Raw genomic sequence first — 16,381 nt, forward strand, 5'->3', positions numbered from 1 at the left:
TCCAGTCACCTCTGTTCTAGCAGTAGCACGACACCGCGGGTGCAATTATTTTGCTGAGTGTTTTTTTGACCGCACTCGGCAAAGACCCGATGGAATGTACTCGGCAAACATATTTGCACTCGGCAAACACCCGGTTTCGGGTAGTGTACGTGTGTCGCGGCAGCCGCAGGCTTGTGGCTGCGTCTGTCACGGGTGGTGTAGCTTAGCGTGCAGCTGCTATGCATGGTTTAGGAGTGGTGGCATGTTTGCGTTGATGGTGAGGCCGGTGGCTTGCAGATGGCGTGGAGTGCCCACCACGGTTTGTTACAATTTGCAGGGTGGATGTGGAGGGGATGCCTGTGATGCCCGCAGCGAGCATACTGGGATACTTGTGGTGCATGTGGCGGTGCTTGGTGCTGGAGGGGACACTCGCGGTGTGTCACCAGTGACTAACATCTTTGTGTGGCGGCAATGGCGCATGATGTCGGCATGCTACAACTGTGTGGGTGAAATTCCTGTCCGTATTGGACGGGTGATGACAACATAGATGCGTCATGCCCCTCCTTGGAGGCATGCATCACCATTGAAGTTCCTCTTCACCTCTTCAGGTCATTTTTTGCTGCTCCCTAGCTTCTTTTGGTGGTTGGCGCTGCTTGCTCGCGATGTGTGGCTAGATCAGCATTGGTGGCCGACTCTAGCGTTGTTTGTGTTCCTTGTTTGGAGGTGCGGGTGTCTACGACGGCAGATGGCGGTCAAGAAGATGGTGTTGTCACAGTGATCGGAGGGCATGGCTTCTGTTTGGCAATTGAGGGCGGCAGTTTGGTGTGCTGTGTGCCAGTGGTAACCACGGAGTTTGCAAGGAGGCCGACGTGGGGAGAGGTCCAGTAGAGCAGACCATGACAGCTAGCTCTGCTTGGCAGGTGCTACTCTAGTGTGCGACAACGTCTAGAGATGATGCAAGAGGATCTGATATGATGGCGTGATGGCTACACAACTTTCAGTGGTCTACGATGCTAGCCCTACAATGTAGTAGCTGGCTCTGTGTGTTTGATTGTTGGCAACAATGGGGCAAGTTGTATTGATGGCTTTCGGCTTGATGGCTTTGTCCTCTGATGATGGTTGTGTTAGTTTGTTGTATCCATTATTGTTTTCTCCCATTAGTTGTTTTGTCCAGTCTTGTCTTCATCATCCTTTTAATAGACCTTAAGAGTTGCTATTATGGCTTCGAACGCGAGCTCGCATTGGGTGGTGGTTTCAATGACCCCCCCTCCCCCCAACACACACACAAAAAAAAAGAAAAGAAAAAAAGGTGTTGAAAACAATCAGCATCATAGAAATGCGCATTCAAATGAATAGAACAAGAACACATCACATATCACAAAGGAAGTTTATAGTTTATTTTATTTCATAGTACCAACTGATCTGATCAACATCACATGCTTACAGAGAGCAAATTAGTGCGAAATGCCAGATGTTTTCTTCCTTTGCACCTCAGCTAGTATGAGAGATGCAATAGCTCAATGTCCTTTCTGATGAGGGCGTAGATCTACCCCCCTCCAATGGCACCTTCAATTTCCCAATCTCACCATCCTTTTCAGCATTGTAGTCCTCCAGTGCCTCATTTTTTTGGCTTTGGCTTCAGCCTGCATGCTTTAGCCTTCTCAGTATCTTGTGCTTCCTGGACTGAATTCTTCTCATCGTTCATATCTGAGAGCATGGCATCAAGTTCATCATAGGGCCCTTGCAGCTGCAATATAGAAACATGTAGCACCTTTGACTCAAACCTCAGCTTTATCAGCCTGAGCATACCTGATGGCATGAATTTCCTCCAATTCCTTCTTGTTTTTTGCCTCGTTAACATTAAACCCCATTGCAGCTGCCTCCTTTGCCTCCATCAACACATTCAACTGCATCTCGGTACTCTCAACCTCTACTTCATATATATCATATTTCTGAGCAACTATAGAATCCTCCAACCAAAGTGTTTCATTTTCATGCATCACAAAACCCCTTATGGTCTTGATTTTTTCCACTTTGCTCTTGAGGTCCTTCGGTTCCTTCATGACATCTTCCATATCTGCCTCAAATGCATTTTCAGCTGCCTCCTTCGCCTCTACCAACGCACCCAATTCCATCTTGAGCCTCTGTGTCTCAACCGCTGCTTCAAATAGGTTAAGTTTAGGTTTAGGCTCTGTTGCCAAAACCTCTGACTGAAGCATATCATTTTCACCCTTTACCAAATCACATTCCCTCTTTTTCACAGTGGCATCAACCTCCATTTCCTGGTTGTTAGCCAGAGTTGCATTGAACTCTGATTCCAAAGATTCTACCCTCATTGCCTCTTGGCCCCCTAGCACCTCTAGTGTTTGTACTGTTGCGTTAATTTGCTTCCCTGCTGCTTCTTGGTACGTATCAGCAGCGTCCACAAACACCATCCTCATGTCCTCCAATTCCTCCACCTTTGATTTGATTTGTTTTTCTGCTGCCTCTTGATATGTATCGGCAGCGTCCATGAACACCAGAGCTGCCTTCCTCGTATTCTCCAATTCCTCCGTCCGCGCCTTACTTTTTCTCTCTGTTTCTTCTTGGTACGTATCAGCAGCTTCCATGAATACCAGAGCCGCCTTCGTCGTGTCCTCCAATTCCTCTATCTTTGCCTTGATTTGCTTCTCTGTTGCTTCTTGGTATGCATCAGCAGCGTCTATGAGCACTAGGGCTGCCTTCTTCGTGTACTCCAATTGCTTCTCTAGTTCAGCCTTCTCACTGGACAGCTCAATGTTTTTGCGCTCCAACTGCTTGTTCTCTAGTTTGTACTCTAGCACTTCTTTAAGGTCTTTCATCACCTTCTCCGATTGCTTCTTCAGCTCTTCCTTCGACGCCTCCAAATTCTCCTGCAGTTCTTTCTTCGTCGCCGTCACCAATTGGTTGCTGAGCTCTTTCTTCGTCGCCTCCGATTGCTTCTTCAGCTCTCCCTTCGTCGCCTTCAAATGCTCCTGCAGCTCTTTCTTTGTTGCAGCCACCAATTGATTCATGAGCTCTTTCTTCATCACCTCCAATTCCTCTTGCAGATCGTTCCGTACCTGGAAGACCTCCTTAGATTTGGCGATCGATGGGTCGGTCGATGTGTTGTTCCCCATATTGTCTCACAGTGGAAGACACCTTGCTGTCTTGTTTCTGCCCTCGCAGAAGCTGTCTCGGGTGAATATATACAAGATAAGGGGGGAGGATGAAGTGTCGACGAGGAAGGTTGAGGAAGAAGGGGAGAGAAGGGATGGAGTGTCGGTGCAGAAGAGGGATGGAGTGTCGGTGCAGAAGAGGGATGGAGGAGCTGAGGACGGAGGATGAAGTGTCGGTGGGAAGAGGGATGAAGGAACAGCTCGTTTGTACTTGCTGTGGCTTTGTTGCCGGCGATGGATGATTCCATGTACTTGCAGTGGTCCCTTGCTGCCATCTTTTTCGCCATCTCTATCGTTCCTGTTCTGGCTGTGATCCGCAATCTTATGTTTGGAAAATTAGTGCTAACCGCTGCAATCCAAAACTGTCCTGCTAGTTAAGTGTCCCTCTCTGCAGCATGTGTGGGTATACATAGGGTTCGCAACTCCATGCACTCATCAGCTAGCAGCCTATCATGAGTGCGCTAGGATGTTCTGTCAGTCTGAACGTACTGCAATTTCTAGTGGAATTCATCTGCTTTCTCCTTTCTGGTGGCATGCCAGTGCGGATTTCTGAATTTTGATATGAATGATCAAAATTGCTGGATACGGGTTTGCCGTTACAAGGCCCTTTGCTTAGTCTAGTGTTCAGAAAATTCACCATTGCAGAACACACGCACTGATGACCATTTCAGCGCAAAAGCTTAATCTGATAGAGAAATATGTGCAATTTACTTATATTTCAACGCTCACCATCATACGCACGCTCCATCAGGCCTCAAACGTGTCAACCAGGACTTGTGCTTCAATACTCACACTCGAGGCCTCAAACATGGAACTAAGTGCCATCCATCCTGATGTTAATTGCTGCGTCCTCCCCCCAGAGTGACGGGTGGGAGATTTATACCTTTGTGTCGTTTTCATTTTTTTTATTTACAGCAACACTGTAACTTTGTACATTTTTAGCTTGTCAAGGTCTTCATCCTCTTTTTAATATAACAAGCAGCTCTCTTGCCAGTTCTTTCAAAAAAAAGAGTCAGCTGTAATATTTTATTTAATCGCATCTGAAACCTCAAACGTGAAATTAGGACTTATGTTTCAATACCCCTCAACTGCAATTATTTTATTTAATTACACCTGCTAGAATTTGAAATCAAAACTCTAAAAGATTAAATCAGTAAGAAAATGTGAGCAATTTAGTTATACTTCAATACTTGTACAACACTAAAGTAAAGTTTTCGCTGGGAAATACAATAATTTTGATATGTGTTTTTTTGTTTCCCCTTGTTATTAATTAAATGCTTTATAAATATTTCCACTTAATTATATTTTTCTTATAATTTGTTATACTTGGCATCGGCTGACATGCCCAATAAAACACGTGAACCTTTTTGTCATATGTTTACTATTCTCAACTCTTGTGCCCTAAACTATTTTGAAACCCGTGTAGCCCTGTTGTAATGCATATGGACTGGGAATCATGTTCTGGTCACTCTGAAAAATGCTCGTGTGGTAGGCAATGCTCATGCTAGTACCGTGACACTGCCAGAGAATGATCTTAGGGCTCGTTGGGCACAGCTATGGCTTCTTCTTATTTTTATAATTAATAGAAGAGATCAAATATCCATTGTGCCGTTACTTAGTTTTCTTTCTTTTTTCCCCACATTTTTCCTTCTTTTTTCTCTTTTCTTACTATTTCTTTCTTTTCTCTTCCCATTCTTTTTCTTCCTTTCTTTTCTCTTTTGTAACATCCTAATTTTAAAACTTCTGTGAATTAATAAAATTTGCTAGAATTTTCTAGATTTTATTTGAGCTTGTTTAGGGATTTAAGAATTTTCTAAGGTTGCATTTAATTTCTTAGGCATTTAAATCTTTTCTAAAATACATGAATGAATCATAGGAGATCATTGTTGCATTCATACTGGTGCATTGATTTTGGTTATTTGAATTTAAATTTGTATTTAAATTCATTTGTTTGATCCCTTTTAAATAATAGGAAAAATCCATCTTTCTGTCTCTCTTCTTCTTCTTCTTTCAGCCCAGTCTTTCTTTTGACCCAGCTCCCCAGTGTATGTTAGCCTAGTAGGCCGGTCCAGCACCGCCTCCTCCGCGCTGACCCGCTTCCCGGCGAGCTCTTCGCCTCACTCGCCTGTCATCCCCCTCCTCCCGCTCGCGCCACAGCTGCGCCCGACTCGAACTTGAGTCCGAGCTGGCATTGCCCCCGCGTTGTGGTGCGCATGCCGAGGCTGCCCCCCGGGGCTTTATAAACGGCACCGCCGCCTCGCCCTGAAGCCCCTCACCAAACCCTAAGCCCTGCACCCGAGCTCCTGTGCCGCCACTGTCAGGCATGCATCCCAGGCCCACGAGTAGGCCCTGTACGGCCCACTAAGGGGCGTACTCGGACATGATCAAGACAAGGGGGCTACGCGGCAAGAGGCGTATCCCACTCAGACTAGTTAGGAGTGCATATGGAAACTACTAGGACTACACCGAGTAGAACTCTGTAATCGTACCTGACTAGGATTCAAACTTGTAACCCTGCCCTCCCGAGTATATAAGGGCGGGCAGGGACCCCCCTCAAAAACAACAACTCCAACTCATCCAAGATCAATACAACCAACTCATAGGATGTAGGGTATTACACGATCTAGCGGCTCGAACCTGTCTAAATCGTGTTCCTTGCGTCACCATCGACTCCTTGATTCTCGACAGCCCTTACCGCACAAAAGACCACCTGGGGTACCCCCTAGGTGGGTTGCCAATCTAAAAAACCGACAGCTGGCGCGCCAGGTAGGGGCAGTCGTCGAGTTTCTCTGCGCGAGCTCAATGGCACCTGTCGTTATCAAGCCTGTTTTCACCTTCGAGGCAGGTGCAACTTTCGTTTTCGGATCTTGGCTCTGTATCGCCAACGACGCTGGATTGTTTCAGCGTCAAATCATCGACATCCAGGAGAAGAGATCGCTCAACAAAAGCCCTTTTCAGCCAAAAACGGAGGGTTCGGTTAGGAAAAACCGAAATTTCAAAGTCAACAAACCCGAGTTCGACTACGCTGCGGACTTGACCCCAGTTTGGACTAGTCGGTCACTTCACAAATCGACTTTAACTCCAAAACGGTTCCCATACGGACTCCGCAATACAGCCGAAGTCTACCAAGATCTCCTCACTCGAACCCAACTCGAACACGGGGAAGACAAAGGCGATGACTCCGACTCGGACTACGTCCTGGAGATCCCGCTGTCAGGACCAGCCCAAGGTCTGGTAATAACTTCAACATCACAAGGCAGATTTGTTCACTGGCCAGGAATGAGATCATCCCTCCTCGCCCGCGACTACGAGTCACACCTCGTCGCTCATATAGACAACCTCCCATACCAGGAAGGCGTCCCACTCACTTCAAGCCGCGAAGAAAGTTCCACAGAAATCACAACATCAAGCTCTAGAAGCTACTACCCACACAGAGAAGTCTTTGTTATTACTCAAAATAACAATGCGGGTACTAGCCAACAGAGAACCCCTCGATGGATAGCACAACTCGACAACGTCTCAGAGGACGAGTCATCAGCTAACGCCCCACAAGATGAAACTTCCGATCAAAGAAACCAAAGAAGGATGCGCAATGTTACTCGGGCTGAACGCCGACAAGTGCTGGCCACAAACATCCCCATCACAAATCTTGAGAGAGCATTTGATGCAGTACAGGCTCAAGAACACAACACTCCACTTGCAGCAATTGCCTTGATCAACCTTATATCAACTCTCATACCTCGAGATAGAGATAACGAAGTAACAGCTCAACTTGCGCAGCGGGGCAACAGACTAATTGCACAACTCGCAGAACAAACTTACAAGCTACTCGATAAGGAATCACCAATCCCATCTGTTCCTCGCATCACAGCTCATCAAGAGGGCAGTAGAGGTGCTGCAGTTAACAATGACTTCCACGACGCACAGAGAAATAACAACGAAGTAGTAAACCAACCAAGGCAACATAGCCAAGGACCAAGCAAACACAACACTCCAGTACGATAAAAAGATGTTGGAGAGGTCAGTTGCACCAAATCCACAAAAAGTCCTCTCCATATTCGAAAAAATTATGAAGTATCGAACTTCAGCGATCTACGAGAAATAATCAACAGTCGACGTGAGTGAGAAGTCGACAATTACAACCACTTTCCTGCTTTCACAACTCGGATAATGAGGACAAGATTACCCGAGAAATTCAAACCAATAGGGATCACTAAGTATGACGGCAAGCAAGACCCAATTCAATGGCTCCGATGTTACTCGTTGGCAGTCCAGGCAGCCGGAGGCAACAACGACACTAAAGTCATCCATTTTCCCATATGCATGGAACCCGCGCCTCTGACATGGCTCGAATCACTCAAGCCTAGATCAATCGACTCTTGGGAAGACTTGACAAAAGCTTTCACCAACAACTATGCCAGCTCCATGACTAGACCGGGTAACAAGATCGACCTAAGTCAAGTAAAACAAAAAGAAGGCGAAACCCTGCGCGACTACTTGCGACAATTCTTCGAAAAGAAGGCCACTATATTCGACATTTCACAAACAGACATCATCGAGTGCTTCCAAAATGGCCTCTATGATCGACGAACATACCAAGACTTCAGCAGACGGCGACCAACCAATGTCAAGGACCTCAAATTCATGGTGCAACAATGGGCAGATGAAGAAGACAAAGAGCGAGAATGTTTCGGCTCTCATCGCAACCGCGGATGCGACAATAACAACCATGACTAGGATAGAAACAGACACAGCGATGCCCGAAACAACTTTTCGAGTAATCAAAATCGCAAACAAAAACCTGACAACACCATTGCTTCCATGACTAACTCAGGGAAGAAGGGACCCCGCAAAAATGATGATGTGCCAAGCTTCACCGAACTACTCAATAAACAGTGCCCATGGCATCCGACTAGCAAACACTCAGCAATAGACTGTTACAGCATGCGCCGAGTAATGCAAGATTTACCCGCACCACCACCTCCCGAGGAGTACAACAAGAAAAAAGATAAAGGCAAAAACAAGGTCCACAACGACAAAGAAGGAGAGGGCGACTTCCAGACTGCCTCCAAAACAGTCAACGTCATTTTCGACGGAATCCTAGGCACCACATCCAAGCGATCCAGCAAACTGGTACTTAGGGAAATCATGGCCATTGAACCAATAGATCCAACACCGCTAAAATGGTTAGAGGTACCCATAACTTTTAGCAGAAAGGACCAGTGGATAAAATTCTCAGAACCAGGCCGATTTCCTCTAGTACTCGATCCCGTCGTCGCAGGATCAAAACTGACAAAAGTACTAATCGATGGCGGAAGCGGACTCAACGTCATTTTCGCCAAAACACTAAGGAAAATGTGTCTTGACGTCACGGAAATGCTCACTCAACCAGACTCACCCTTCTACAGAATCGTACCAGGGAATGCAGCCATACCACTAGGACAAGTCGTCCTGCCAGTTACTTTCGGAACTAAGGAACATTATCGAACCGAGTACATCAGATTTGAAGTCGCCAACTTTGAGACATCTTACCACGCCATACTCGGAAGACCAGCTCTGGCCAAGTTTATGGCCATACCACACTACGTTTACTTGGTACTCAAAATACCAGGGCCCAAGGGAGAACTAACGCTACGAGGAGACTTATGGTGATCTTACGAGTGCGACACCGAAGCCGTGGAGATTGCCGCAACCTATCAAACACCTAGCCCTATGCGACAAGTTTTCACAGCTTCAAAGAAACTTCACCCAACAGAACTCGAGATCCCAGAAAACAAGTCGGGATCCACAAAAGTGAAACCATCAAGCAAGAAAGACTTGAAACCAGTTGATCTCCAGACCGACGACTCTTCTAAGACAGCTCTGATTGGAACAGGGCTAGACCCTAAATAGGAAACCGCGCTCATCAGTTTTCTTCGAGCTAACCATGCCGCAACACTAACCGAGCGCCGCCGCCTTCAATCCGTGCCGACACCACCTTCCCGTCGACAAGATCATCGCCTGAAGCACTCCCGCACCTTCTTTCATGCGCACGGGCTCTCCGGAGTTGCCGCCGCCGCGCCGAGCCGCTTCTTTGAGCCACGTGCCGCCGTCACCACCTAAACCATCACAGGGACACCCTAGATGCGGTCGCAAGCTCCTTAGCAACCAGGGCCTCACCGCATCGCAATCCGAGTTTTGTAGCTAGAGATCAAGCTCGCTCTAGCAAGATCGCCACGGGCCCCTGCCGTCTACACCGCCCGCTTTCTCCTGACCAACCGCAGCTGATCAGGCGCTAACGGCCCAAATCTAATATGACCAAAGTCAATACCAGTCAAACTATGTCGCCCGTGCCACTTTTGCTAAAAGGCCCATATTTGATTAAGATCTACCGTAGTAAGGCCCACAAAACAAATAGTTATTCGACCTCATGCTCTACTTTGTCTATCATTACTTGTTTCCTTTGAGGGCACTTAATAAGGAATTTACAAGCTAAATTATGTAACTTAGACTAAAAAGATGACATGATAAAGACTAAATCTTATGAACAATGTAAAGTCTAACTATTTTTTAGCATCACTCTGATTAGGGTCATTTCTAAAAAGACATAGATTTTTGTTTAGCAATACCTTAAGGTCGTACTAGCTTTACCGAAGTATTGAAAATGGGGTATCACAAAATCAATCCAAATGAATAGAACAAGAAGACATCAGATAACGGAAGCGAAGGTTTTATTTCATTCCCTAGTACCAACTGACCATCATTACATCGTAATAGAATAGGTTAACAACTCGATCATTTCGGGATACATGACGACAAGAATGTCCTTCCTGATGCCAAATTAGCCCGAATGCTACACTTTTTCTTCCTTTTTTCCTCATTCATTGCTTGATGTAGCAGCTCAATGTCCTTGCTCAGGACATCGATCTGCCCCATCTTTTCCTCCTTTTCTGCTTTCAATTTCCCAATCTCACCGTCCTTTTCAGTATTGTTGTTCTCAAGTACCTCAATTTTTGACTTCATGATTGCTGCTTCATCCTTCATAGCATCAAGTGCTTTCTGGACTGAATTCTTCTCATCATTTAGGCGCAACCGCTTGGCGTCAATTTCATTATAAGATGCTTGCAGGTGTGACATAGAAACATGGAGCTCCTCCACTTCAGCCCTCAACTTATCGGCTTGAGCAACCTTGTCATGCAATGCTTCCTCAGCCTGCTTCCTAGCTTGGCTTTCCTCCACCCTCCTCTTAAGACCCTCCGATTCCTTCATGATTTGCGCTTTCTCAGCATCAAATACTTTTGCAGCTGCCTCCTTCGCCTCTGCCAATGCACCCAGTTCCATCTTGAGTCTCTCAACCTCTTCTTGAGAATGGCTAAGTTTCTGTTCAAGTGTCAAAACCTCATAACGGAGCTTATTATTTTCATCCTTCTCCAAATCTTTGCTGGCTTCGATTTCCTCCACTTTCCTCTTGAGGCCTTCCAATTCCTTCATTACTTCTAACTTCTCAACATCAAATGCCTCGGCAGCTGCCTCCTTCGCCTCCACTAGCGCATCCAATTCCTTCCTAAGCCTCTCAACTTCTGCTTCAAACATGCTATGTTTCTGCTCTATGGTTAGAACTTCCGACCGAAGTTTATCATTTTCACCTATCACCAAATCCTTGCTAGCCTGGATTTCCTCCAACATGCTCTTTAGGTTCTCCATTTCCTTCATAATTTCCGCCTTTTGAGCATCAAATGCCTTGGCAGCCGCCTCCTCTGCCTCCGCTCGTGCACTTAGCTCCATCTTCAACCTCTCAACCTCGGCTTCAGACATCCTATGTTTTAGCTCTGCGGCCAAAACCTCCGACTGAAGCCTATCATTTTCACCCATAACCAAATCCTTACTAGCATGGGTTTCCTCCACCTGTCCTTTGAGGTCCTCCAATTCCTTCATGATTTCTGCCTTCTCAGCATCAAATGCCTTGACAGCCGTCTCATTCGCCTCCGCTAGCACACTAAGTTCCATCTTGAGCCTCTCAACCTCTGCTTCATAGAAGCTATGTTTCTCTTCTGCGGTCAGAGCCTCCGACCTAAGCTTATCATTTTCAGCCATCACTAAATCCGTGCTGGCCTGGATTTCCTCCACCTTCCTTTTGAGGTCCTCCAATTGCTTGATGATTTCCACCTTCTCAGCATGAAATGCATTTGCGGCTGCCTCCTTTGCCACCTCCAGTGTGTCCAATTCCATCTTGAGCCTCTCAACCTCCGCTTCAGATAAGCTACATTTTTGCTCTAAGGTCAGAACCTCCAACCTAAGCTTATCATTTTCACCATCTACCAAATCCTTATTTGCTTGGGTTTCCCCTATCCTCCTCTTAAGATACTCCGATTCCATCATCATTGCTGCCTTCTCAGAATCAAAGGCCTTCCCAGCCACCTCTTTTGCCTCTGCCAGTGCAGCTAATTCCATCTTGAGCTTCTTAACCTCTTCTTCAGACTGGCTATATTTTTCCTCGGCAGCGAAAACCTCCATCCGAAGCTTATCATTTTCACCCTTCAAGCTCATCTCCACCTCTTCCTTCTCGCTTGCCAACACCTCAGCCGCCTTCTTAGTCTCCTCCAATTGCTTCTCCAGTTTACCCTTGTCGCCAGCCAACTGGGTGCTTTTGCGCTCCAACTCCCACACCTTGTCCCGAAGTGTCGAGACCTGGTGTGATAGGGACTTCACCCTGTCATCCGTGAAGAGATCTGCAGCTCATGTTTTAGAGTGGGTATTAGAGGAGACACACAATGGGATCATGCCGTGCAGGAATTGGACGGAGAAAAAAGAAATGATGTCTTGGCTCACCTGCATACCACGACCTGTTCTGCAGGGTTGGAGAAGTCGACAATGCCATGTCGTCGGTCGATGTTGCCGAGCACTCGTGGGAAGTGGAAGACGCCTGTGGCTATCTTCGCAGTGCCCCCAGATGAAGGATGGGCTCTGTGTTTCTGCCCCTGCCGCAGCTGCCCTAGGGTGAATTTATACAAGATGGAAACTGGAAAGGACAGAGAGGATGAAGTGCCAACGAGGAAGGTGGAAGAAGCAGGGCAGAGAAGGGATGGAGTAATGGTGCAGAAGAGGAACGGGGGCAGAGGGGAGACAATGGATGGAGTGTTGGTGAAAAAGAGGGATGGAGGAGCAGTTAGTCTGTACTTGCTGGGAAGTTTGTGGCCGGCAATGGATGATTCGATGAATGTACTTGCTGGAACGGATGAGCAGCTCTTTGCTGTCCTTACTTGCTGCGATCGTTGTTCGCTTTTCTATGGCTCATTTCCACCCTGTGATCTTGGTGCTAATCTCACTGAAAGATGGAACTTTTCTGCTGGTTAAGGTCCATCTCCGTACCCAGTATAGGCATAGGTACGGTTCCATGCATGAGCTCTGCTCGGCAGCTAGCATGGCGAATAGTTCACTTGGATGTCCTGCCAGCTTGAAGTGCCGGCTCGCTGCCACATCCAGGTGGGCGGGTGGCGCATGCCCGGTTACGCCTATGGAGGTGATGAACTGCTTGGTGCATAGTGTTCTGTGCTTGGATTTGTAGTGAACTTGTTACGCAAGCAGTTTGTCCTTGAGTTTCAGACGTGCTGTTTTTGTGCCAATCTGCATGCAGTTTGTCCTGTTTCAGACCAGATCTATATGAGTTCACACAACCACCCTGGATAATCCAAACATAGCATTATTCTCAATCCAAATACGCTCCAAACACATGAAGACCAGCAAGATGATTCAACCCAAGGATACTCCAAACACATGAAAACCAGGGAAACAATCATCTCTAGGTAAGCAAATGAACACTGACAGCAATAGATGTGTCTGCTCAATCATGAATCTTTAAGTACAATCGGAGAGGAAGAAGTAACGGATATTATGTGATGGAAACCTACTTGGTTTAATGAGTTGAAAAAAATTAAAGGGCCCACAGACACCAGGAACTTGGTATTATTCGAGTACATGCAAAACCAGGAAGAATGGGAAGTTGCTTGTGTTTGGTGATAGTTATCAGCTGTGTTCTGGCTTATCAGGTACACCATTTCAGAGTAGAGGTTGATTAACTGGGTTTTGCAAGGCTGGATCGTGGATTTTGCGAAGCACTCTCAGTTACTTTCTGCCTCTGTTTCTGAATTCCGGGTAAGTGTATCTCTTTCATCTTTTATCTTGGCTATTGCAAGAACCTGGAAACTCAAGCTAGCAATTTACATACTGCTTTCCCTAGTACTTCCTATGTGAAAGTTGTGTGCGTGCAAATTTCTGCAGTCTACTCTCTATTATTACTGTGATCCTAATTTTGCTGAAAGTTGTGGCTTGTACTTTACATGCCTCATGCCTTTGCCTGTTACTACTTTACTACCCGCAAAAGTTTTTGTTACAAGGGATACAGGTGAACTAAATGCTTAAAATGAGAATTTGTGGTATTTGCTTATAAACAGAAGCAGGTGAATAACTTTGTTCAGTTTTTAGGTTAGTTTCTGCACCAACTTCACTGCTGCAAATTCTTTAAAAAAACAGTTCTGTGATATATGTCTTTGTTCTTTGAGGGGGTTTCACATGCTGAAGCTCCTTTTGCTCACTCATGTTCAGAAAATTTACCATTTAGAAACTTGCAACTCTGAAACAGAACACCTGGCTTCATAGCCTAGTGACCAACCCACAATGAAGTAGGCATCTTGGTAGCATCTCTATTGCTACAGTTGTTTTTACACTTGTGTATCACATAAGGGAAGATTGATCATTATCAAATTATATGCTAGTACTTTCAGGTAGAGCTGCAACCGTGGCCATCACTACTAGAGAACTGACATTCCATCTACCTTTTTTGTCACGGTTAGTATTGACCCATGAGTAAAGTGGCGAGCCACCAAATGCCACCGCAGGGGGGAGCTTTAGTCCCGGTTGTAAATACCAACTGGAACTAAAGCCCCCCTAGTCCCGGTTGTAACGATTAGAAAGATCACACCGACGCCACCCCCCTTTTATCCCGGTTGGAAGCTCTAGGACAAAAGACTCCCCCTTTTGTCCCGGTTGGTAATTCCAACTGGAACAAAAGTAGTTGTATTTTGTTCCGGTTGGAATTTCCTTATTTTCGTGGGGATTTCACTCCTTCAAAGTGCTGTGAAGATTAGCTACTTCATCCTCCCTTCATTTATTGTTATTATGCTTTGTTTTATGCTTTAGAGAGGGAGAAAAATGAGTTTTTTTAGAATGAGGGGGAATGGAGAGAATTTTTATTTATACATGTTTTTGAGATAGAATTTGATGGATAGCTTGCTTGTTATATACGATTTGTATTAGCTAAAAGAGCTTGATCAATATTAGATATGAGAAAAATACAGAGTAAATATGTTTTTAATATTTGGTCATTGCAATAAAATTAAGGTAAATAAATTGTAGGTGTAAGAAAATAGAATTTTATCATTGTTTCAATTTTTCATGTCACTGTAATTTAACAATAATTGTATTTCTTTGACCAATAATTTACTTATCTCATGTTTAATGGAAGAATTAAATATTATAAATAATAATCCTATACGAAGCCCTATGTTCATTTTCCACGTAATATGATGCAGATGGACCGACAATGGATGTACCGCCTCCGTTCCTCTAATCAGTGTCTGCACATGGCATAAATGTGCTTACGCTATTCTCTACGCATAACTTAATCTTTTCCGAAGTCTATGGAGAGTTACCTCCGCTCCTCTAGTACCAGAAAATAATGGTAGAACAGAAGAGTTTCGAATCCACATACTCGGGCTGAATATCATAAAAGAATCTTGAAATAGTATTCCAAACGCCTTTTGGAGCCTAATTCTCATAATAGAAGTATGCTGGCCCAATATCCTCTTTAGACAAAGATCTGTTCACTGACCTTGACCTAGCAACTTTTGGTCAGTTTTGGCTTGCCACCATGGGCCATGCTCAGTGGACAGATGTTTTGCCTGGACGAGCTATTGTGTGTGTGCCACCATAGTTCTATTATGAGAATGTGGCACTTGCTCCAAAAGACGTTTGGACAATTATTTCAAGATTCGTTTATGATATTCAGCCCGAGTATGTGGATTCGAAGATCTTCTGTTGTGTCATTATTTTCTGGTACTGGATATGTGGAGGGGACTCTCGATAGACTTCAGAGAAGATTGAGTTAAATGTAGAGATGGCTTGGTGGGCGAACATTCTGCTATGTTGTACCATTATTTTAGGATAAGTGACTACGCGAAGTTCACTATGGAGCATCTGTAATCTTTAGTGCATATGTATCTTTATTGTCTTGTTATGAGTATAATCATTATATTTATCTTTGGTGATTGTTATGAATGTTGAATGGTGCAATTTTCATGTGAATTATTTTTATCTTTATGAAAGTTGATTGGTGTAAATTATGAATATTGATCAAGTTCATTATCTACTGCAAAGACCTATATCCATTTCTCACGTAAAACAATGCAGATGGACCGGTAGTGGATGTATAACGTGGATAGATGGGTCAAGGAGTTTGGTGATGGCTTACATTATTTTCTAGAAGTGGCCAAAGCCAACAAGCCAGAGAACGGGTTCATAGGTTGTCCATGCTTCCAATGCAGTAACAAGAAGGACTACTCTTCCTGGGGGACTATTCACAGCCACTTGTTTAGATACAGTTTCATGCCTAACTATTTGGTTTGAACCAAGCACGGTGAAAGAGTGGTTGTAATGGAAGACAAGGAAGAAGAGGGGGACGATAACAACATTTCGGACTGGGCTGCAAGCCAAGCTTTTGCAGATACTACAATGGGCGGGGCTGATGAAGATAAGTTTGCAGAAGACGGTCCTATTGATGATCTCGGTCAGGTGCTACGGGATGCACACAGAGATTGCGAAATTGAGAAGGAATCAGAAAAGTTGCAGTGCATGATAGATGATCAAAAAAATTATTGTACCCAAATTGCAAGCAAGGGCATAAAAAACTGGGTACCACACTAGAATTTCTGCAATGGAAGGCAAAAAAATGGTGTGTCCGATAAGGCATTTCTGTAACACCTGGTGTTTTGATAATCAAAGATGACAAAGGAAGGTTAAGGGTGAATTGTGGAGAAAAGGAAATAAATTGACTGGAAGTCAAATTCAAGTCGAATTTGACCAAAATTTGAATTTTGGAATTTAAATTCGGAAAAATTTGGCAAAAATATGAAATGGAGGCTTGAGAGTGTTTAGAACTTTAGGGATTAAAATTGGAGACTAATCCTAGGCCT

The 16,381-nt window shown here is 44.9% G+C and overlaps 2 protein-coding genes across 2 annotated transcripts; both read right to left on the reverse strand.

The window, feature by feature from the left end:
• Window positions 1-1,382: 1,382 nt before the first annotated feature.
• LOC101776861 (coiled-coil domain-containing protein 110-like) lies at window positions 1,383-3,269 on the reverse strand. The gene is made up of 2 exons (XM_004962811.3): window positions 1,789-3,269; window positions 1,383-1,686 (listed from the first exon to the last, which is right to left on the reverse strand). The coding sequence occupies exons 1-2, from the start codon at window positions 3,114-3,116 to the stop codon at window positions 1,674-1,676; spliced, it is 1,341 nt and encodes a 446-aa protein (XP_004962868.1). The 5' UTR covers window positions 3,117-3,269; the 3' UTR covers window positions 1,383-1,673.
• Window positions 3,270-9,868: 6,599 nt separating this feature from the next.
• On the reverse strand, window positions 9,869-12,096 carry LOC101779852 (uveal autoantigen with coiled-coil domains and ankyrin repeats). The gene is made up of 2 exons (XM_004964031.2): window positions 11,964-12,096; window positions 9,869-11,863 (listed from the first exon to the last, which is right to left on the reverse strand). Exons 1-2 carry the CDS (start codon window positions 12,010-12,012, stop codon window positions 9,930-9,932), a joined length of 1,983 nt encoding a protein of 660 aa, XP_004964088.1. The 5' UTR covers window positions 12,013-12,096; the 3' UTR covers window positions 9,869-9,929.
• Between the last annotated feature and the right edge of the window lie 4,285 nt (window positions 12,097-16,381).

The sequence above is a fragment of the Setaria italica genome, chromosome III, assembly GCF_000263155.2.
Source record: "Setaria italica strain Yugu1 chromosome III, Setaria_italica_v2.0, whole genome shotgun sequence".
Lineage (NCBI taxonomy): Eukaryota > Viridiplantae > Streptophyta > Magnoliopsida > Poales > Poaceae > Setaria > Setaria italica.